Source organism: Taudactylus pleione, unplaced genomic scaffold (assembly GCF_031769625.1).
Source record: "Taudactylus pleione unplaced genomic scaffold, aTauple2 ptg000214l, whole genome shotgun sequence".
In the NCBI taxonomy this organism is placed as follows: Eukaryota; Metazoa; Chordata; class Amphibia; order Anura; family Myobatrachidae; genus Taudactylus; species Taudactylus pleione.
Window position 1 is genome coordinate 16,641,783 of NW_028284616.1, and position 24,251 is coordinate 16,666,033.

Sequence of the window (24,251 nt, forward strand, 5' to 3'; positions counted from 1 at the left end):
TAAATGTCCTGAACAATATATTTTAAGGAATACCAATAAAGATGTATTCATTTTTTATTTAAAATAATATTACAATCAGGGATTCTCATTGTGCCTCCACACACAACACCCCACTTTCTTCTTTTTTTGTGAAAGGCTGTAGAACAGGGATAGGGAACCTCAGCCCCGGGGGCCGTATAAGGCCCCCAGATTCATTTGGTTTGGCCCTCTGAGCTTCTTTCTGCTAGTCTCATCTGGCTAGCAGGGTTCTTAGAATAGCGCCCTGCAGCCAAACTCTATGTAGCAGTGCCGCCTCAGACTGTCACACCGCTGCCCTTACAGCTCCCGGAGCATCCTCAGGATGCTCCGGGCACTGTTGTAATCATCGGCAATTGTGGCCCTGCCCCTGTGTGACATCACACGGAGGGGGCATAACCTGCACCAGGCCTGCGAATAATGTTATATCAAAATGGCCCTCGGCAGAAAAAAGGTTCCCCACCCCTGCTTTAGAACAATGTTAAGAGGTATGGCATACCTGCAAAAGAGATTTCTACTACCATTAGTAAATTGAATGTAACATGTTTAATTAAGTTACATTTTATTGCAGCCCATAGAGACTAGCCACCACATTTATCCAGCAGTGGGTTTATACACCTCATAGAGACTAGCCACCACATTTATCCAGCAGTGTGTTTATACACCCCATAGAGACTAGCCATCACATTTATCCAGCAGTGGGTTTATACACCCCATAGAGACTAGCCACCACATTTATCCAGCAGTGGGTTTTATACACCCCATAAAGACTAGCCACCACATTTATCCAACAGTGGGTTTTATACACCCCATAGAGACAAGCCACCACATTTATCCAGCAGTGGGTTTATACACCCCATAGAGAATAGCCATCACAGTTATCCAGCAGTGGGTTTATACACCCCATAGAGATTAGTCACCACATTTATCCAGCAGTGGGTTTTATACACCCCATAGAGACTAGCCACCACATTTATCCAGTAGTGGGTTTTATACACCCCAAAGAGACTAGTCATCACATTTATCCAGCAGTGGGTTTATACACCGCATAGAGACTAGCCACCATATTTATCCAGCAGTGGGTTTATACATCCCATAGAGACTAGCCAACACATTTATCCAGCAGTGGGTTTATATACCCCATAGAGACTAGCCATCACATTGATCCAGCAGTGGGTTTTATACACCCCATAGAGACTAGCCACCACATTTATCCAGCAGTGGTTTATACACCCCATAGAGACTAGCCACCACATTTATTCAGCAGTGGGTTTATACACCTCATAGAGACTAGCCACCACATTTATCCAGCAGTGTGTTTATACATCCCATAGAGACTAGCCAACACATTTATCCAGCAGTGGGTTTATATACCCCATAGAGACTAGCCATCACATTGATCCAGCAGTGGGTTTTATACACCCCATAGAGACTAGCCACCACATTTATCCAGCAGTGGGTTTATACACCCCATAGAGACTAGCCATCACAGTTATCCAGCAGTGGGTTTATACACCCCATAGAGACTAGCCATCACATTTATCCTGCAGTGGAGTTATACACACCATAGAGACTAGCCATCACATTTATCCAGCAGTGGGTTTATACACCCCATAGAGACTAGCCATCACAGTTATCCAGCAGTGGGTTTAAATACCCCATAGAGACTAGCCATCACATTTATCCAGCAGTGGGTTTATACACACCATAGAGACTAGCCATCACATTTATCCAGCAGTGGGTTTATACACACCATAGAGACTAGCCATCACATTTATCCAGCAGTGGGTTTTATACACCCCATAGAGACTAGCCACCACATTTATCCAGCAGTGGGTTTTATACACCCCAAAGAGACTAGCCATCACATTTATCCAGCAGTGGGTTTATACTCCCCGTAGATACTAGCCACCACATTTATCCAGCAGTGGTTTATACACCCCATAGAGACTAGCCATCACATTTATCCAGCAGTGGGTTTATACACCTCATAGAGACTAGCCACCACATTTATCCAGCAGTGGGTTTTATACACCCCATAGAGACTAGCGATCACATTTATCCAGCATTGGGTTTATACACCCCATAGAGACTAGCCATCACATTTATCCAGCATTGGGTTTATACACCCCATAGAGACTAGCCACCACATTTATCCAGCAGTGTGTTTATACACCCCATAAAGACTAGCCATCACATTTATCCAGCAGTGGGTTTATACACCCCATAGAGACTAGCCACCACATTTAACCAGCAGTGGGTTTATACACTGCATAGAGACTAGCCATCACATTTATCCAGCATTGTGTTTATACACCCCATAGAGTCTAGCCACCACATTTATCCAGCATTGGGTTTATACACCCCATAGAGACTAGCCATCACATTTATCCAGCATTGGGTTTATACACCCCATAGAGACTAGCCATCACATTTATCCAGCAGTGGGTTTATATACCCCATAGAGACTAGCCACCACATTTATCCAGCAGTGGGTTTTAAACACCCCAAAGAGACTAGCCATCACATTTATCCAGCAGTGGGTTTATACACCCCATAGATACTAGCCACCATATTTATCCAGCAGTGGTTTATACACCCCATAGAGACTAGCCATCACATTTATCCAGCAGTGGGTTTATACACCCCATAGAGACTAGCCATCACATTTATCCAGCAGTGGGTTTTATACACCCCATAGAGACTAGCGATCACATTTATCCAGCATTGGGTTTATACACCCCATAGAGACTAGCCACCACATTTATCCAGCAGTTGGTTTATACACCCCATAGAGACTAGCCATCACATTTATCCAGCAGTGGGTTTATACACCCCATAGAGACTAGCCACCACATTTAACCAGCAGTGGGTTTATACACTGCATAGAGACTAGCCATCACATTTATCCAGCATTGGGTTTATACACCTCATAGAGACTAGCCACCACATTTATCCAGCAGTGGGTTTATACACCCCATAGAGACTAGCCACCACATTTAACCAGCAGTGGGTTTATACACCGCATAGAGACTAGCCATCACATTTATCCAGCATTGGGTTTATACACCCCATAGAGACTAGCCACCACATTTATCCAGCATTGGGTTTATACACCCCATAGAGACTAGCCATCACATGTATCCAGCAGTGGGTTTATACACCTCATAGAGATTAGCCATCACATTTATCCAGCATTGGGTTTATACACCCCATAGAGACTAGCCATCACATTTATCCAGCAGTGGGTTTATACACCCCATAGAGACTAGCCATCACATTTATCCAGCAGTGGGTTTATACACCCCATAGAGACTAGCCACCACATGTATCCAGCAGTGGGTTTATACACCCCATAGAGACTAGCCACCACATTTATCCAGCAGTGGGTTTTATACACCCCATAGAGACTAGCCATCACATGTATCCAGCAGTGGGTTTATACACCCCATAGAGACTAGCCACCACATTTATCCAGCAGTGGGTTTATACACCCCATAGAGACTAGCCACCACATTTATCCAGCAGTGGGTTTATACACCCCATAGAGACTAGCCACCACATGTATCCAGCAGTGGGTTTATACACCCCATAGAGACTAGCCACCACATTTATCCAGCAGTGGGTTTTATACACCCCATAGAGACTAGCCATCACATTTATCCAGCAGTGGGTTTATACACCCCATAGAGACTAGCCACCACATGTATCCAGCAGTGGGTTTATACACCCCATAGAGACTAGCCACCACATTTATCCAGCAGTGGGTTTATACACCCCATAGAGACTAGCCATCACATTTATCCAGCAGTGGGTTTATACACCCCATAGAGACTAGACACCACATGTATCCAGCAGTGGGTTTATACACCCCATAGAGACTAGCCACCACATTTATCCAGCAGTGGGTTTTATACACCCCATAGAGACTAGCCATCATATTTATCCAGCAGTGGATTTATGCACCCTATAGAGACTAGCCACCACATTTATCCAGCAGTGGGTTTATACACCCCATAGAGACTAGCCACCACATTTATCCAGCATTGGGTTTATACACCCCATAGAGACTAGCCATCACATTTATCCAGCATTGGGTTTATACACCCCATAGAGACTAGCCATCACATTTATCCAGCAGTGGGTTTATACACCCCATAGAGACTAGCCATCACATTTATCCAGCATTGGGTTTATACACCCCATAGAGACTAGCCATCACATTTATCCAGCAGTGGGTTTATACACCTCATAGAGACTAGCCACCACATTTATCCAGCAGTGGGTTTATACACCCCATAGAGACTAGCCACCACATTTAACCAGCAGTGGGTTTATACACCGCATAGAGACTAGCCATCACATTTATCCAGCATTGGGTTTATACACCCCATAGAGACTAGCCACCACATTTATCCAGCATTGGGTTTATACACCCTATAGAGACTAGCCATCACATTTATCGAGCAGTGGGTTTATACACCTCATAGAGATTAGCCATCACATTTATCCAGCATTGGGTTTATACACCCCATAGAGACTAGCCATCACATTTATCCAGCAGTGGGTTTATACACCCCATAGAGACTAGCCATCACATTTATCCAGCAGTGGGTTTATACACCCCATAGAGACTAGCCACCACATGTATCCAGCAGTGGGTTTATACACCCCATAGAGACTAGCCACCACATTTATCCAGCAGTGGGTTTTATACACCCCATAGAGACTAGCCATCACATGTATCCAGCAGTGGGTTTATACACCCCATAGAGACTAGCCATCACATTTATCCAGCAGTGGGTTTATACACCCCATAGAGACTAGCCACCACATTTATCCAGCAGTGGGTTTATACACCCCATAGAGACTAGACACCACATGTATCCAGCAGTGGGTTTATACACCCCATAGAGACTAGCCACCAAATTTATCCAGCAGTGGGTTTTATACACCCCATAGAGACTAGCCATCACATTTATCCAGCAGTGGGTTTATACACCTCATAGAGATTAGCCATCACATTTATCCAGCAGTGGGTTTATACACCTCATAGAGATTAGCCATCACATTTATCCAGCATTGGGTTTATACACCCCATAGAGACTAGCCATCACATTTATCCAGCAGTGGGTTTATACACCCCATAGAGACTAGCCATCACATTTATCCAGCAGTGGGTTTATACACCCCATAGAGACTAGCCACCACATGTATCCAGCAGTGGGTTTATACATCCCATAGAGACTAGCCACCACATTTATCCAGCAGTGGGTTTTATACACCCCATAGAGACTAGCCATCACATGTATCCAGCAGTGGGTTTATACACCCCATAGAGACTAGCCACCACATTTATCCAGCAGTGGGTTTATACACCCCATAGAGACTAGCCACCACATGTATCCAGCAGTGGGTTTATACACCCCATAGAGACTAGCCACCACATTTATCCAGCAGTGGGTTTTATACACCCCATAGAGACTAGCCATCACATTTATCCAGCAGTGGGTTTATACACCCCATAGAGACTAGCCACCACATGTATCCAGCAGTGGGTTTATACACCCCATAGAGACTAGCCACCACATTTATCCAGCAGTGGGTTTATACACCCCATAGAGACTAGCCATCACATTTATCCAGCAGTGGGTTTATACACCCCATAGAGACTAGACACCACATGTATCCAGCAGTGGGTTTATACACCCCATAGAGACTAGCCACCACATTTATCCAGCAGTGGGTTTTATACACCCCATAGAGACTAGCCATCATATATATCCAGCAGTGGATTTATGCACCCTATAGAGACTAGCCACCACATTTATCCAGCAGTGGGTTTATACACCCCATAGAGACTAGCCACCACATTTATCCAGCATTGGGTTTATACACCCCATAGAGACTAGCCATCACATTTATCCAGCATTGGGTTTATACACCCCATAGAGACTAGCCATCACATTTATCCAGCAGTGGGTTTATACACCCCATAGAGACTAGCCATCACATTTATCCAGCATTGGGTTTATACACCCCATAGAGACTAGCCATCACATTTATCCAGCAGTGGGTTTATACACCTCATAGAGACTAGCCACCACATTTATCCAGCAGTGGGTTTATACACCCCATAGAGACTAGCCACCACATTTAACCAGCAGTGGGTTTATACACCGCATAGAGACTAGCCATCACATTTATCCAGCAGTGGGTTTATACACCCCATAGAGACTAGCCACCACATTTATCCAGCATTGGGTTTATACACCCCATAGAGACTAGCCATCACATTTATCCAGCAGTGGGTTTATACACCTCATAGAGATTAGCCATCACATTTATCCAGCATTGGGTTTATACACCCCATAGAGACTAGCCATCACATTTATCCAGCAGTGGGTTTATACACCCCATAGAGACTAGCCATCACATTTATCCAGCAGTGGGTTTATACACCCCATAGAGACTAGCCACCACATGTATCCAGCAGTGGGTTTATACACCCCATAGAGACTAGCCACCACATTTATCCAGCAGTGGGTTTTATACACCCCATAGAGACTAGCCATCACATGTATCCAGCAGTGGGTTTATACACCCCATAGAGACTAGCCACCACATTTATCCAGCAGTGGGTTTATACACCCCATAGAGACTAGCCACCACATGTATCCAGCAGTGGGTTTATACACCCCATAGAGTCTAGCCACCACATTTATGCAGCAGTGGGTTTTATACACCCCATAGAGACTAGCCATCACATTTATCCAGCAGTGGGTTTATACACCCCATAGAGACTAGCCACCACATGTATCCAGCAGTGGGTTTATACACCCCATAGAGACTAGCCACCACATTTATCCAGCAGTGGGTTTTATACACCCCATAGAGACTAGCCATCACATTTATCCAGCAGTGTGTTTATACACCCCATAGAGACTAGCCACCACATTCATCCAGCAGTGGGTTTGGAATCGGCCTGAAATACTACCAGAATAAAACACCACAATAGAGGTGGCTGTGAGCGCTATGCTGTTTCAGCTGTGTGACCAATAAATACATAATAATTATTTCATGGGGCTGATTTACCCAATGGTTTATGTACAACTCAGATGTCTGCAGATCTGCGCACATGTAGTTATGTATTGTGTGGGTCTCCTTCTACGACATTGCTCTCATCCTGATTCTAATTTGCATGCAAATGTCGATGTTCATATACTGTAGATTGAGCGATTGCTAGCCATTACCCATGTGTGTAAGCCGCACTGGGCATGTGCAGTGATCATATTGTGATTACACTCACACAGAGGATTCATATGGAAAGTGAGAGACAGGTTATCAGTGATTGTGGGAGGTAACAGGGGTGGCTAGAGAAATGTAGGCATGTTAGGTCCATTTAATAACTGTTTTCTGGGCGTACATAAATTAGCCACTGCGTTCTTGCTCACAGCAGGAGAGCCCTCTGTGTGTCTGGAGACCCGCTGTGTCTGCAGCAGCCTAGACATACTGAGAAGCTGCGTGGCTGCCAGATCTGCATCGATGTTACCGATGGTCACGCGCTGTTGCACGTTGTCGGATGGGTATGAGAAGGTAGCAGTGGGCATCCACATGCTGGGGTAAGTTGTGGAGACATTAGCACATTTTCGCAGTTGTGATCCGTGAGATATGGCAGCTGCGATGTCATTTGCATGCGGATCTCAATCAGGCCCTCAGTGTCCGGGCACCGCAACCTGATTGGGAGCAGAGCAGGCGAAGTGTCAGGCAGCTTCTAAGAGAACAGATGGGGGAGTGGTCGGCCCCATTATCTGGGCGTGTTTAAACCACTGGTTTCTGCTGCGTGAAAACACCGGCCATACTGAGTAACCGGAGGGTTCCTCAAATGGCCGATGGTCACGCAGAGTGATCCATTGCTGCGTCCTCATGTAACAGTGGATCACAGAAAGTGGCAGGGTTGATTTGGATTCGCAGTGGCAGCAACCCTTGAGACTAGATACACAACGCCGCAATCATTCTGGTGCCAGATGCAAATCAGAGCTGCTAATTGGCTGCCGGTCCGCGAGCTCTGATTTTTTGACCGGTGCCACATTAGAAAATGGCGGCGCTGTGTCTATGGTCTCAATGGTTGCTGCGGGATGCTGGCTGTGAGTGCAACTCTCATATCAACACCCTGCCCCTGCGACCGGCCCCTAATTTGGCCTCCGGCACCCCCAAGCCACTGCAATGTCTGCGGGACCATTGTTATGCCACTGAGAACAACACTGCTCATCACAAGTATGAAATCCTATATCATACTATATATACTATGTATCATACATTTTATGGTCATTGTTTAAAATGTCTATTTTGAAATAAAATGTAGCAAATGTTTATACAGTGTTTTTATGCCTTAAACTTGTTATAGTAGATTAAAAACCAGACACTATGTGTAGTCCACCTTCATGATTTACGTACCCCAAAATCTTACTAAAACTTCAATATTTGGGGGGGCGCGGCCTGGACTTAAAGCTGAGCAGTCGCATCTGCAGAGAGCTCCTGCAAAATCAGCCCTAAAAGCCCTCACTGGAGGTACTATTGGGCTCCATTTCTCCATTGGACACCTATTCCTGCTCTCAGGACCCTGCTGTGCTGCCCGTGAGGTAGTTGCTGTTCCCGGAGGCAGTCAGCAGACCCCCGCTGGTTTGAGGCCTGGTTCACGCCAAGAAGCCGGGACCTAGAGTTGGTGAACCGCCCGCCTCCCCTCTACCTAATAGCCCCTGGAAGACCCCAAACACTTACTGACTCCTCTCGTGCCCTGGTTGGAGACAGGCGGTGCTCCGGAAGCTCCTGGCGGCACACTTGCTGCGGGCGCTCCAGATCCCTGTGGTTGTATCGCGGGACGACGCGGGGCACAGCGGTGACCAAGCGGAGGCTGCCCTTATACACCCCTGTTACTGGTTCTCTGGCTCCATCTCCTATTTCTCCCAATCTATTGCCGGAAGGTGAGGCTGCTATCCTGGGAAGTACTGCATTGCTTCCATATGTGAGACAGCCCTCTGTGACATCCTCCTTACACATATGTTCCCTGACTCTGACCACTGAAGCTTCTGCAGGAGTTTACTGGTCCTATGCTCGGTCACTGAGACTACTGACTGTGTCATCTTGCTGTGAGGGGATATTAACATCTTTGCTGCTATATTGCGGGGACTGTGATTGCCCACCATAAAGAAAGTGAACCAGTGGACAGTGCCCATTAAAAAGAATCGTGCCACTTTGTCGGATAACAGATATAGTTCTTCTGCAAGCAAACTCTTATGTGTTTTTCTTTTCCTCCAATATATCCTTTCATTCCTATGAGTGTGTACTGATATTATAACATATTTGGGCTTGGAGCTCCCCCATGTGTCCACGCTTGTAACTTTACATCTACCTATTTATAAAAGTCCTTCTGTATGATCTCAGAGCGGGTGTCTATAACATATTGTATTGCCTAATATTACTATTACATCTCCTATATTTCGTTGTGGAGGTAGATGTTGATTTCCATGGGCTGACAAGTACGCTGCGAGATGGCCATGACCCCCTGATTCACCCGTATACTATGGGGAGGAGTGCGTGGTGACCGCACCCTGGGAATATACCTGCTGAGGCTATACATGTATTAATATTTTTGTCCTACATATCTGCTGTGTTTGTTCTTTTCCCTTTCTCCATGTGTTTGTTTTCTTTCTTGTCTCTCTTGTCTCTATCTCTCTGATGGGAAAAACTAAGAGGACAGTGCGGACACCTAGTGCAAAGAGGACTGTGGACACATCATTGCAACCCAACTTATTCTGATAACGCACGTACTGATTCTAACCCATCTACGTCGTCTGATAATACTGGACTTATGGCGTCACCAATTCATACTGGTTCCGGAGATATATCGGATACCGCTATGGCTGAGGTTCTAACGCACTTACGTTCTCTCCCTACAAAACAAGACTTTCTAGATCTTGATAAGAAAATTGGGGCCACAGTCAAGGCGGAAATTGCTACTCTTCAGAAAGAAATTTCTCAGGTTGCCCACCGGGTGTCTGACATGGAGACACACATGGAGGAAGTTAGTTCTTTTCAACAAAAAGTTCGGGACATTGTCTCTACGCATGCACAAGAGATGAGAATTATGCAGCGGAGATTGGATGATCTCGATAACAGAGGGCGTCGCAATAATTTACGTATCCGAGGAATCCCAGAGGACGTCCAAGGTCCCGGTATCGTTGATGCACTAACCAAAATGTTCAATGAACTCACGGATGCAGAACCAGATAATATAATTCTTTTTGATCGTGCTCACCGGACCCTACGACCAAAGGGTCTCCAGTCTGAGCCTCCCGGAGACATTATTTGTCGACTTCACTACCATCATATTAAGGAAGAGATTCTCAGCAAAGCACGCAAACTGGATGGTATTGAGTTTAACGGCAGTAAAATTCAAATCTTCCCTGACCTCTCCTGGAATACACTCCATCAAAGGCGCCTTCTTAAGCCTCTTACTGACATTCTTAAACAGAAAGGTGTCCGTTTTCATTGGGGATTTCCTCTGAGTATTCAAGTCATGCATGATGGTCGCCAACTTGTCTTGCAGACACCAGAAGACCTGGATAATTTTTGTGACGCTCTCTCTATTTCAATACCTCCTCTCCAAGATTGGTTCCACCTGTTCTCACGTCTAGATCCACCCGTCTCACCTGTTGCAAAAGTTCCTTGGGCAACGGTGAGGGGACAGAGACATAATTCGACTTCTCCACGATTTGAGAGGACGGCCTCTGGCACCTGATCGTCTAAGATATTTAAATGTGATGATCTTTTTGCTTCTTTGTTGAGCTTAGATAGGATGCATGTCCGGAATTGTATCCTTTTGATATTGTTGGGGATCAGCTCGCTCACTGATCATTTGATGATTATAGATTTTTATAATTGTCTTAGCTCTTGCCTGACAGTTTAATGCTTTATACTTGTCGTTTATACGAAAGGAAATAATTTATTTATGCTTTTTGTTCTCACTATACAGCAGATTTTGTAAGGTTGTGTTTGTTCTAGCAAGTTTCCTTCTTTTTTTTTTTTACGAAATTCTTCTAGAATTGCTATATAGTTATGCCTCATACATTTACGATACTAATGTAGATGGTACTGTTATTATTATTATGTAGATGATTTGTTGATATTATCGTTTACAGGATATATGTTAGTTCTTTATTCCCGGGGGGGTGGTTTCTAGCTGCCTTACCCCAGTTGGGTTGTTCCGCATTTTTTGACCTTGGAGCATGGGCCGACTATCGTCTCCTGCCTGCTCCAATAGCGGAAATTTTTTCTCATGGATATATTTTCCTGTTTATTCTAATAAGACTATTTTCAGTTTTTTCTTATTATTTTATTTATTTTTTCTTTATTATTTTTGTTTTTATTTTTTGTTTTTATTTTTTCCCTTTCTAGTCGCTATACCTCTGCTGCCCATGTACACCTTTATAAGATTCATATAATGCCTTACTCTCTATATATGATTACCCTTTCCCACAGTCACTGCCATGGCCCCTCTTAAGCCAGAAAATATAATATTATGTTCCTTTAATGTTAAAGGTCTTAATATTCCTGAGAAACGTTCCACATTACTACGAGAACTTCACCTAGAGAGGGTAGATGTGGCTTTTGTGCAAGAAACCCACTTTAAGCAGCTGGTTGCTCCTAAGCTTGGGAATTATTATTACCCTCATGTGTTTTGCAGTAATAACTCTCAGAGTAAGTCCCTGGGAGTGGCTATACTCCTTTCTCGTAAGCTCGCCGTTACAGATATATCTCATCATATCCTCGTGGAAGGCAGATGTCAGATATTGAAATGTAAGATATATAATCAAGTATACACTATTGTAAATGTTTATTCTCCGAGTCAGAAACAGAGGCAATTTTTTAATAAGGTCTTAAAACTTTTGGAACCATTGAGAGAGGGGTGTGTAATAATAGGTGGAGATTTTAACTGGTCCTTAGATCCTGTGTTAGACTGTTCTTTGGGATCGCCCCGAGTCTCCTTGCGGGACCATCGTAGAGTAGGTCAACTCTTTTCTGAGTACCAATTGATAGATTTATGGAGGACTCAACATCCAACGGTTAGGGATTATACGTTTTACTCGAACCCGCACTATGTATATTCACGTATTGATTACTTTCTTGTAGACCATAGAAACCTTCAATATTTCCCCCATAGTCAAATAGGTCATATTACTTGGTCTGACCATGCCCCAATCTTTGCAAATATATGTTATCCCAACTCGATGCCCAGACCGTGGACATGGCGCTTTAATGAGATTTTGCTTAGTGATCCTCGTACTAAAAATTACCTTCTCAAAGCCATTACTGAGTATATCGATATTAATGACGCTCCAGATGTGTCTAAGATAACGGTGTGGGAGGCACACAAATGTGTGATTAGAGGACACTATATCCAGTTAGGCTCTAGATTAAAAAGGGAGAGGATGGCTCAAAGGCAACAACTTCTAGCCCGTATTAAATCCCTGGAGACATCCCATAAATCTTCTTTAGATGAAAATACATTGAGAGAACTTACTGAAGCAAGACAGGCTCTTAATAAGCTTCTTCACGATAAAACTAAATTGGATTTACAGAAATGCAGGCACAAATTTTATCAATGGGGTAACAAGCCTGGCAAAATGCTTGCTAGAGCTTTAAAAACTCAGAGGCTAAAATCTTACGTTTCTAATGTTCGGGATTCAGGGGGGAATGTTGTAAACACCTTTCCTCAGATTGCAGCTGCCTTTCAAAATTACTACATGAAACTTTATAATTTACGTAAGGAACAATCACCTACCCATTCATTAACGCATCAGGAAGTGATCAGAAATTACCTCTCCTCGGTTGATTTCCCACAACTCGATGAGAGTGATCTGACCTCTCTCGATCGCCCCTTTACTTACGAGGAACTAGATCTTGCTTTGTCAAATACTCCACTTGGGAAAAGCCCTGGCCCTGATGGTTTTCCTGTAAGTTATTATAAGTCGTTTAGATCTATGTTGTTACCACTTTTTTTGAAGGCCTGTAATGAAGTTTCAGATGGGCTGGGTTTCTCCCCTCAGACACTTGAAGCACATATTTCAATAATCCCCAAAGAGGGGAAGGATCCTGCCCAATGTGCAAGCTATAGACCTATTTCTTTATTAAATAATGATTTCAAATTGTATGCTAAAATGCTGGCAAATAGGTTGAGTTCTCTTCTCCCTGGCTTGATACACGAGGACCAAGTGGGATTTGTTCGAGGTAGAGAGGCTAAGGACAATACTTCTAAAATTATTGATATAATTCATTTTGTTAAAGGAACTAAGTCCCCTGTTGTCCTTCTCTCAACGGATGAAGATAAGGCCTTCGACAGGATTGATTGGCGGTTCATGGAAGGTCTTCTCAGATATATGGGGTTAGGCTCTCACTGTCTTCATCGTATTTTAGCCCTTTATAAATTTCCCATGGCCAGAGTACGGGTTAATGGGGCCTTTTCAGAGCCTTTTGCGATTAATAATGGTACACGTCAAGGATGCCCACTGTCTCCTCTTATAGTTGTACTCTGCATGGAGGCATTGGCGAGGGCTATCCGGTGTAACGGGGATATTAAAGGTGTGCAGATTGGAGACCATGAGTATAAATTGGCACTATTTGATGACGATCTCCTTGCTACCATCTCTTTGCCGGTGACCTCTCTCCCTGCCCTCATGCATGAGTTTGATAGGTTCAGTGGGATCTCTAATTTTAAAATCAATTTTTCCAAATCTGTTGCCATGAATGTATCAGCCTCTGACAGTACTGTGACAAGCCTTAGAAGTGCTTTTCCCTTTGTTTGGACTTCTTCTAGTCTTAAATATTTGGGTGTTCTTCTATCCCCTTCAAATAAAAATTTGTACCAATTAAATTTCCCCCCTCTTATTCAACAATTTAAGACAGATTTCCAGAGATGGTCTCTACTGAAGCTATCCAAGTTGGGTAAAATCAACACGGTCAAGATGTCTATTTTACCTAAAGTCTTATATCTGATGCAAGTGTTGCCTATTACCATACCAGTTTCCGTTTTTAGGGAATTACAAAGCTTAGTGGACCATTTTGTTTGGGGCTCAGGTAGATCCAGACTTTCACAGGCTGTATTAACGCAAAGTCGTTTGAAAGGTGGTCTGCAATTACCCCACTTTCTTACTTATTACTATGCAGTCCACTTGTCTAGGATTGTTGAAATGTCTAGACTATCTGCAGTCAAACAATGGACATGTATAGTAGGTCACACAGTAGGTAAACCACCCCATGTCCTTCCTTGGATTGTTAAATGTCCGTCTTTATCTCACCCGACACTAGGCCGCACCCTCCACTGTTGGAACAAATTTAGAAGCTCCCCCTCGTTTAGCCCAGGCGCTTCATTACCTACTCCACTGGTGGATAACCCAGATTTCCCCCCAGGTCTCATGGCGTCTAATTTATCTGATTGGTCCACAAAGGGTATTACATGTATATCCCACCTAGTTGCACCTAGTGGATTGCGATCTTTTACAGATCTCCGGCAAATATATAATCTCCCATCCCGGTCATTCTGGGTATATCTCCAATTAAGACACTATGTTAACTCTCTTAAGGCTAGTGATCCTCGCTGGACTCCAACTAAGTTTGAAGTTTTATGTATGGCAGTAGATCCACCAAGACACCTTATTTCTTCCTTATATCGAATGTGTCTTGAGTACTCTAACCCATCCTTACCGTCTTATGTCTCTGCTTGGCATAGTGAACTAGGAAGGGAACTAACTGAGGATCAGTGGTCACAAATATTTGATTTTACTTTTGCTAGTTCCTCATCACTCCAAGTTCTAGAAACCCAATATAAGATTTTGGCTAGATGGTATAGGTGCCCTGTTCACATTCATCGGATGTTTCCAAATTTATCTGATTTATGCTGGCGTTGTCAACAGGCTGTGGGCACCCCTTTTCATATTTGGTGGCAATGCCCAGTGTTAGCTGACTTCTGGAGGAAGGTTCGACACTTATCGGAATTGATCACTGGTCTTTCTTTATCTGATAAACCTGAATTTTGGTTGCTAAATTTGTCTGACCTTCCATTATCTATATATAAAAAATCCATGTTGCGTCATCTGATGAATGCTGCGAGGGCTACTGTACCATGTTATTGGAGGTCTTCGACTTGTCCTCCCATATCTCGATGGTTCCAAAGAATAGACCAGTATATGTATATGGAAGACCTCTCATTATCTAAACCAGCTCCCCTGAGATTTGCAGACACTTGGCATTGCTGGCTGAGTTTTAAAGAGACTACTGAGTACAAAGTACAATACTTAAATGCCTCTTAGGATATAGCGACATCCTCTTTTAATTTTCCCCATTCTTTTGCTATCTTTATATAATATTTTCTTTCTTAATTTTTATGTATTTTATTTTCTTAGTTATTTTGATTTCTAATATTATATTTACTTTTATTTTATTTTACTTAGTAATATCTGAAAGCACGTACAGAACCATGCGATCTGAGACTTACTCTTTCTTGTTCTTTCATTTCATGCCTCATGATTATATTTGTCCATTGAATTCATATTGTTATTTGAATTTATTTGATGTTTCTGTAGGCCATTGCGGCCATATCTGTACCGTGCTGTTTTCGTTTGCAATAAAGACAGATTACATAAAAAAAATAAAAAAAAACTTCAATATTTAAATATTTGGATTTAAAATATCTTAATAAAATTACATATAGAAAAAAAGCTTTATTTAAGTAAATCATTTCTTCATTCACTGTCTCTTGTTATCCCCATCCTGAAATGGAAATAATGAAATGAGCATTTTTTGCTATTAAGGGATGGGGGGCCCCAAAAACATGAGTGTTCTGGGCCCCAAGATTTCTTTTGCCAGGCCCGCCTGCCTATATGGGAGTCTCTTACTAGCAGAGGGTACTATATAGGGTTATATATTCATATGAGTCAGTTGAATATATTTTAATATTAATAATTATGGGAGCCTCCTACTAAGAATGACGCTTCCATTTATTATATATTTATTATGTTATCTGGGTGTGGGGGCACCTGAAGTCTGAGGAGGGTCCTGGGTGACACAGCCGCTAGCTGCAGTACAACCATGTCACTAATATGGTCACATTGCTGGCCCTGCTTGTTGTGTCTCAGGCTGTCATCTGTGACTCACGGAGCACAGCCACAGCTACACACAAGCAGTCTCCCCTGTAATACGGCCGCCAGTATCACAGCCTGTTCTGTAACTAACTTATAGTCTACATGGCTTCTGTCACTCTGCAGTAACAGAAAGATGTAGTAAGATCCGACAGGTGGATCACGGCTATATCAACCACTTGACCACCAGGGCGCTTACTGCAGAGAAGGCAGCCCAGGACTCTAGGTGATGGTGCGGCCTGGGGGGCACCTGGCCTCCTGCCCCCGCCCCTGCTTCTGTGTAATTATCACCTGAAAAAGTCATTTTTCAGTATTTTATGGCAATTTTTTTTTTATTGAAACAAAACTCTTAAGGACCTAAATTGCAATAGCTTAGCTCATCTCTAGTAGGAATATATCAGTTGTACTAGTAATATTACATCCAGCTAAGGGCTGTATTCAATTTGAGCCGAGCCGCAATACTTTTTCGCGGCCCAGACTTTCCGCCTACTCTGCCTGTTTTGTAGGCGGAAAAGTATCGCGCGCGTGCCTGCTTTACCCCGTATTCAATTTGAAAGCACGCGAAAACGGGACCCGGCGAAACTTAAACAGGTGGAAAGTGCTGTCAGATTTGGGGAAATCAGCCTGACACCCCCCAAAAGATGCACTGACATAGGGGTTCCCTATGGTACCCCCCGATTTGGCTTGCTGAAGGTATTTGGTGTTTTTAAACGGGCTTAATAGCTGCTAAATTGTATTTTTCTATACGTGATGCAGAAGAGTATTCAGGAATATTTTTTCCAGAAAATAAGTTATCCCATCAAATTTGGGGTACTTGAAAATGGGGGTTAGCATATTTATAAGTTGCTAAAGTGAAGTTGAAAAAATCATGAAAAAACCACCTGCCGCAAGAGCATGCAATCAAAAAAACACTTGGGGCATACTTGGGGTCCCCCCAGAGTCAAGTTCGCTAGTTTTCAACTTTGTCCCCCAACATTTTTATTTTTTGCCCCCAAAATGAAAGTGATTTTTTTTTTAGGTGTCCTTAAGTGTTTTTAAAAAAAATGTTGACACAGATTACCTTTGGGGGACTGTCTGAAGACTGCACGGGGGTTCCCGCAATATTGCACCCCAAAACCCCAATTCTGCACCTTTTTCCGCCTCCCATTCATAGGCGAAACTTTTCTGCCTATTACATTGCATTGACTTTCCACCTAGGTGGAAAGTCTTTCAAATTGAATACGGGGTAAAAGCCAAACAGGCAAAAATTACGTCATCGGCGAAAAAATATCGCGGATCCGGACTTTTCGCCTCAAATTGAATACAGGCCCAAGTTAAGACCATGATATCCCTGGCTTATAAAAGGTATAGAGAGACCATGAGACTGGATACAGTATGCAAATTGTAAGACACACTGTAGGACAATGAGGAAAGTGACAGATTGTATCCCAGTAGGAATAATAGTATGTATGAGAAGTGACACGTCCATGGCTGACTACTGCACCTGTGTGTTTTGTGTTTATCTTGTCAATAACTATTTGGTACAGGCTGTCTCACATATCCAAAATGCTTGGGACCAGGGGTATTTTGGATATCGGAATATTCCGTATTTTGGAATAATTGCACACCATAATGAAATATCTTGGGAATGGGACCCAAATCTATACACAGAAAGCATTTATGATTTATATACACCGTATACACACAGCCTGCAGGTCATTTTATACAATATGTTCAATAATTTTGAGGCTCAAACAAAGTTTGTGTACATACATGAAATGTATATGTTTCATATACACCGTATACACACAGCCTAAAGGTAATTTTATACAATATTTTTAACAATGTTGTGCTTTAAACAAAGTTTGTGTACATTGATCCATCAAAAAACAAAGTTTTTACTATCTCAGTCATGCAAAAAAAAATCTGCATTTCAGAATATTTGGATATGGGAGACTCAACCTGTATTGCTATAAACTGTGAGCCCATGTGATAGGGAATACAGATTGTAAGCCAAACCTGCCGACATTGGAGTTTTCTTACCCAGGAGAAGCCTGGGGAGGAGAAGCAGGTGGGAGGAGTTGGGGATGGGTCGCATCATTAAGCCCCGCCCCCTCGCTGCAATTTGCCGTGAACGGGGCATATTTAAAGAACACATCATAAGGTCATTAGGGCACGCCCCCTACTTGCTGACCCGCCGGTCTGCAAGAAAAATCTCCTTATTCTGCCCACTTCACTATGAAGTGGGAAGAATGTGGGAGAAGTGGCTACTCTTCCAGGGGTGCGGGGGGTTACCTGAAAAATCGGGAGCCTCTTGCGACTTCCGGGAGGGTAGGCATGTATGTTGTAAGATCCACTGGGGCAGGGATTAATGTCCATGTTTTTATTAGACAAGGACTGCCAGGGACTAATGTCAGTAACTGAAATGTTCTCTGGGAAGCACGGGCTAATATGTGTGTGCACTACATAAATAACTGGTAATACAGAATATATAAATAATACATTATAATTTTTTTTTAATAAAATAGTGACAAACATAATTCAATATGCACCTTAATATAGATACATTTTAATCAGATCAATCCACATTGATAAAATGACTCCCACCCCATAATTTAGGAAACCCCTATTTAATCCAGTGATAATCTCACACATGCCTCCCTATTCATGTTACATGCATATAGGCTCGCCCAGCATACACCATGTATGTAGCACAGGGATATGGGCAGGTAACTGCCACTGATGGCACATGCCACTTTTCAAAGCTGCAGCTGGTGTCAGGGCAGTTTACTTTCAAACCACTGGTGGAAGAGCGACCGTTGGAAGCCAGGGATGAAGAAGGCCACCATGGAGAGGAGCATCAATTCCAGCAAGAAGGGGAAGAAGAGGTGCAGGAAGATATCATCAAGCTCAGAGGAGTTAAGCAACAACGAACGTGACATGAAGAGGAGCATCATTTCCATCTCCTCCTCCGAGGAAGAGGTGAAGGTCTCCATCAAGAAGGGGAAGAAGAGATGGAGGAAACTATTATCCAGCTCAGAGGAGTTGAACCATACTGGACATGACAGCAAGAGGAGGATCCTATCTGACTCCTCCTCCGAGGAAGAGGTGAAGGTCTCCATCAAGAAGGGGAAGAAGAGATGGAGGAAGCTATCGTCCAGCGCAGAGGAGAGCAAGAACGGACATTACAGCAAGAGGAGGATTATTTCTAACCCCTCCGAGGAAGAGGTGAAGGTCTCCATCAAGAGACAGAAGAGATGCAGGCACTTGTCATCTTGCCCAGAGGAGAAGCCTGGAGATAAGAAGAAGAGCAAAGAACATCACGTAGATGCAGAGAGACAGGGTAAGGGAGACTCATACATACAAACTGTTATCATACAAACACCATGAATGACATTTTGTAGGCTGTGCTATAGTAGACAAGTGCTGAGGCCTCTATATCTATACCATTATTTGAAAATACATTTACATGTATTTATTTACATCATGCTGTTTCTTGCATCAAAATCTAATTTAGTGGTATTTGTCTTAATAGTAAATCCAAGAATGCTTATATATGACAATGTTTGTACTTATTACAGTAATAGGGGGTTGCACTATATCTGGGCTGAAATATTGTACCCCATGGACTACAACCAAACTATTAAATATTGTGGAGAAATGTAACAAATCTTGGAGAGAGATAAAGGGGAGAGAGATAAAGTACCAACTAATCAACTCCTAACTTTATTTTTTCAAACACAGTCTGTAAAGTGACAGTTAGGAGCTGATTGGTTGGTACTTTATCTTTCTCCACTTTATCTCTCTCCAAGGTTTGATACATCTCCCCCAAGAGTATTGGTAATGTGTAAAGCACCATTTACACCACATGTATTACTGTGCAATTAAATGCGATGTACTCCAGGGTGCGAGTCATCATGACAACGGCTGCACTTGACGGCATCCCGAATTCGCATTAAGTGCTCACAGCCTCGTAGGGCTCCAAGCAAAATTATGTGAATCCAGGCTCAGATCAGGCCGCGAGGGGTGCGAAATGCCGTGCCATTGCTGGTGTTTTAACGCCATGGCAAGAGCAACATGCACCCTTCGCAGTCTTTTGGATTGACCCCTTAGTGTGTGGGTGATGTAATTGGATGTGTAGAGGCTAATGGGGAGCTACCAATGACAAGGCGGCTTCAGTCACTTGCAGTGTGGGTACTGGTAGTAATTGGATGTACTGATTAATGTGAATTAGAAGTAAAGATTATGGGCTAAGTGTAATAGCCTGTGGGTTGCAGGCAGCTGCAAGATTTTGGTGACTTACCCGCTAGAGTTAAAGCAGCAATAATTAGACATTATTCCCGCTTTAAATCTAAAAGCTAAATTGATATCTGTAAATAAAGCTTAATATTAACATTAGTGTCCAGTCATTTAGTAGTCATTATATCTATTGTAATTGTGATGATCACTATCTGTGAGTATGAAACCCATACACATATTTACATACATATTTGTAAAATACAGGATATAGAGACGCCACCTTAATCCTTATTGTGTTCACCTATAAAGCAGACGTCTGATGCAAGATTAAACAAACAAATAAAAATACTTTTTTAACTTCATTTTGCTATCCCCAGAACATGTGGCCCATTACATCTGGGAAATTAGAAGAATTACACTGTACTTTAGGGTCAAAAATGATTTGTGCAGCTCCGTTCCAATTTCCTGCCATACCAATCATGTCTCTTACATTATTTGTCAATAATCAATACCATGATTTACTAATGATCTCAGACTCCACCCAACCATATGATAAATCCTCTGACCACATAACGTACTCTGCCAGTAATTATCTGTTACACCTTCTCCCCATCTGAAGATGGAATTACTCAACTGGACCAAGCAGAGCTGGATTGAGGCTTTGAGGGGCCCGGAACTTAAGGCTGGGGGTCACTAAAGACCAATATTTGAGATACAAAGTTTTGGTCATTGGGCTTGTTTCAGAATTGTACGTCTGGAGGCTGAAAACTCTCACTGCCGGCATCCCAGCTCAGAGTGGTGCATCCAAAGACACAGCATCAAATCACCATCTAACAGCCACGGGCCATCTTATACCCCTTTCACTTTGGAATCTCAGACTGGCAGCATGACCCGGCTTATTGCAGGGTCAATTATGTCACTGGCGTCATGTGAGATCATCTCCAAGCGCCAGCTCTTCCTATGCTGCTAACGGGTCCCAAGTCACATCGACCCAGGTTATCCGTTCACACTGCACTGCGAGCCGGGATGAACCCGTGTTCAATCCTGCTCGTTACCCAGGTTGACATGCCGGGTCACTTGACCCAGGTTATTTCAACTGGGTCCTTCCACACTGCACAATAACCCGGGTTATTGCTTGCAGTGTGAAAGGGGTATAAGTAGCCTAAGTTTACTAACAATGGCCTATGGAACGCCTCTGCTGGGGCCAGGAAATCCGCATCAGAAGATGGAGATCCTGGCCTTGTTATGCCTACAAAATGGGGGCAACATGTCCCCATTTTGTAAATCAATCACTGTCACCACCCCCACCCCCAAATGGCCACAGCATGTCAATCATGCTGCAGCTTAGGGGATACTGCAAGCGATCTCATGGACACTTATCAGAAAATGAGCCGTACAGATCCTCTGCATGCGCCGATCACCCATCATCGAAGCTGTAAGCAAATGATCAGGTTTGTGTACAACTCTGAATCAGGCTCATAGTGTGTGAGCCTTCTGCATGCAATTAAATAGGGAAATGGCCATACATCACACACCCATTTTTCTTCACACTGGGGGCGTACACATTGCTTCCACAGCTGCTGGGCTGCCCCCTATGCTCATGTGCACAGCAGGTCCCAGCAACATTGTGATGGTTGGGAGGACATGTATACATATATAGTCATACACATATACACATACAGATATACTGTCACACCCATCATATACACATACATACAGTCACACACATATACACTTACAGATATACTGTCACACACATCAAATACACATCAGACTTGCCTACCCTCCCGCATTCCGCTGGGGGCCTCCCTCTATAAGCTGGGAGCTCCCGCTACCCCGGAAAGTATAGAGAATCCCCCGGTATTTCCCACTGACCTGTCAAAGCACCGCACTACGCATGCGCGAGTCGGATATGAAAGGGGAGGGGCCTGGCTTGAGGACATCACGACACGCAACGTCATTTACAGTAATGTAATATGATAGGCCGGCTACCACGGAGTTGTGAGTAACGTTGGCCGCCTAGGTGTCACTGCCTCCCGAGTCTGTCTGATCTCTGACTGCAGGGAGCGGGACTGGCGGCGGCTGCAGCGTCCTCTCCTCCTCCCCGGCTGCTGTCCCAAGTCTGCTCACGTCGTTAGTAAAAAAAATATAAGTAGAGGGTGAGCTGTGCAGGAAGGCATCTTCCCCCGGGCCGGCCCGGCCGGTACACTGTAAAGGATTTGGATCCGCGGCCGCGATGGCAGAAGCCAAGTAACATTGTCTGCAGCCTCATTGGTGGATGGAGCTGGCCATCCACCAATCACAGTGATAGGAGTATCTGAACACTGATTGGTGGATGGCTGGAGTATCTGAACGCTGATTGGTGGATGGCTGGTGGAAGGCTGCAAACGGCCATGCAGACTTTGAAAGAGAGCCGGAGATAGGAGGGACAACAGCAGCAGGAGACTGGTGAGTATTGGACTTCCCCCATTGATTTGAGGTCTTATTTTTAAAATGCATTTTCTTTTATCAGATTTAAGGCAGTTAGTAAATGATTTTTATTGAAGGTGAAGGGGGAGGGGGGCAGGGAAGGGAAGAACAGTTTTGGGCTTGCTATTAAGGGAGGAGGGGGGGTTGCCAGGTATGAGGGGGGTTACTTCTGGAACATGCTATTAAGGGAGAAGGGGGGGGGGTTGTCAGGTATGGGGTTTGTCACTTCTGGAACATGCTATTAATTGAGGGAGAATGGGGGGTTGTCAGGTATGAGGGGGGGTCACTTCTGGAACATTCTGTTAATTGAGGGAGAAGGGGGGGTTGTCAGGTATGAGGGGGGTTGTCACTTCTGGAACATGCTATTAATTGAGGGAGAAGGGGGGGTTGTCAGGTATGAGGGGGGGTCACTTCTGGAACATTCTGTTAATTGAGGGAGAAGGGGGGTTGTCACTTCTGGAACATGCTGTTAATTGAGGGAGAAGAGGGGGGTTGTCATGTATGAAGAAGGGGGCCACTTCTAAAATATGTTATTAATTAAGGGGGATAGGTTGTTAGGTCTGGGGGGCAGTTCTGGGATGTGATTTTAATTGAGGGAGTTGTCATGTTTGAGACTGATTATAGAGTACATTGAGAAAGGCCGGGAAGATAATCAGGACTGGGGTATGTTTCCAATTGAGGGAGGGGGTTTGTCAAGTGTGGGGTACCATATGATCATAATTGAGAGAGGCTGATGTGGGGTCTGATTTTAAACTATGGCGGAAGGGTGTATCAGATCTGTGAAATAATTTTTAATGAGGAGGGGAGGGGGCGTTTCTCAGACTTGAGATTACCACTTGCAGTGATTTAGGGTGGCTTCCATTTTCTAGAACCCCTTTTTCATATCTATTCTGCTGACTTTGGTTATGTATACAGTACACCCGAGTTCCTGGTAGTATAGACTGCAGGACAAATGGCAGTCCAACCACTATCTAAAATCTCCCTGAAATTAGTTTTCAAAAGTAGGCAAGTATGATACACATACATACAGTCACACACATATACACTTACAGATATACTGTCACACACATCATATACACATACATACAGTCACACACATATACACATACAGATATACTGTCACACACATCATATACACATACATACAGTCACTCACAAATACACTTACAGATATACTGTCACACACATCATATACACATACATACAGTCACTCACATATACACTTACAGATATACTGTCACACACATATACACATACATACAGTCACTCACATATACACATACAGATATACTGTCACACACATCATATACACATACATACAGTCACTCACATATACACTTACAGATATACTGT

General features: G+C 43.6%; 1 protein-coding gene and 1 pseudogene across 1 annotated transcript in view; one reads left to right on the top strand and one right to left on the bottom strand.

Moving 5' to 3' along the window:
* The window catches only part of LOC148517640 (serine/threonine-protein kinase PLK2-like), an 83,085-nt pseudogene that overhangs the window by 40,746 nt on the left and 18,088 nt on the right, over window positions 1–24,251 (bottom strand).
* Window positions 19,023–24,251, top strand: part of LOC148517641 (protein kinase C delta type-like) — an 81,121-nt gene continuing 75,892 nt past the window's right edge. Inside the window, exons 1-2 of the mRNA XM_088478491.1 lie at window positions 19,023–19,298; window positions 19,425–19,533. Coding sequence (XP_088334617.1) covers window positions 19,023–19,298; window positions 19,425–19,533 — 385 coding nt within the window. The remainder of the gene's footprint in view (window positions 19,299–19,424; window positions 19,534–24,251) is intronic.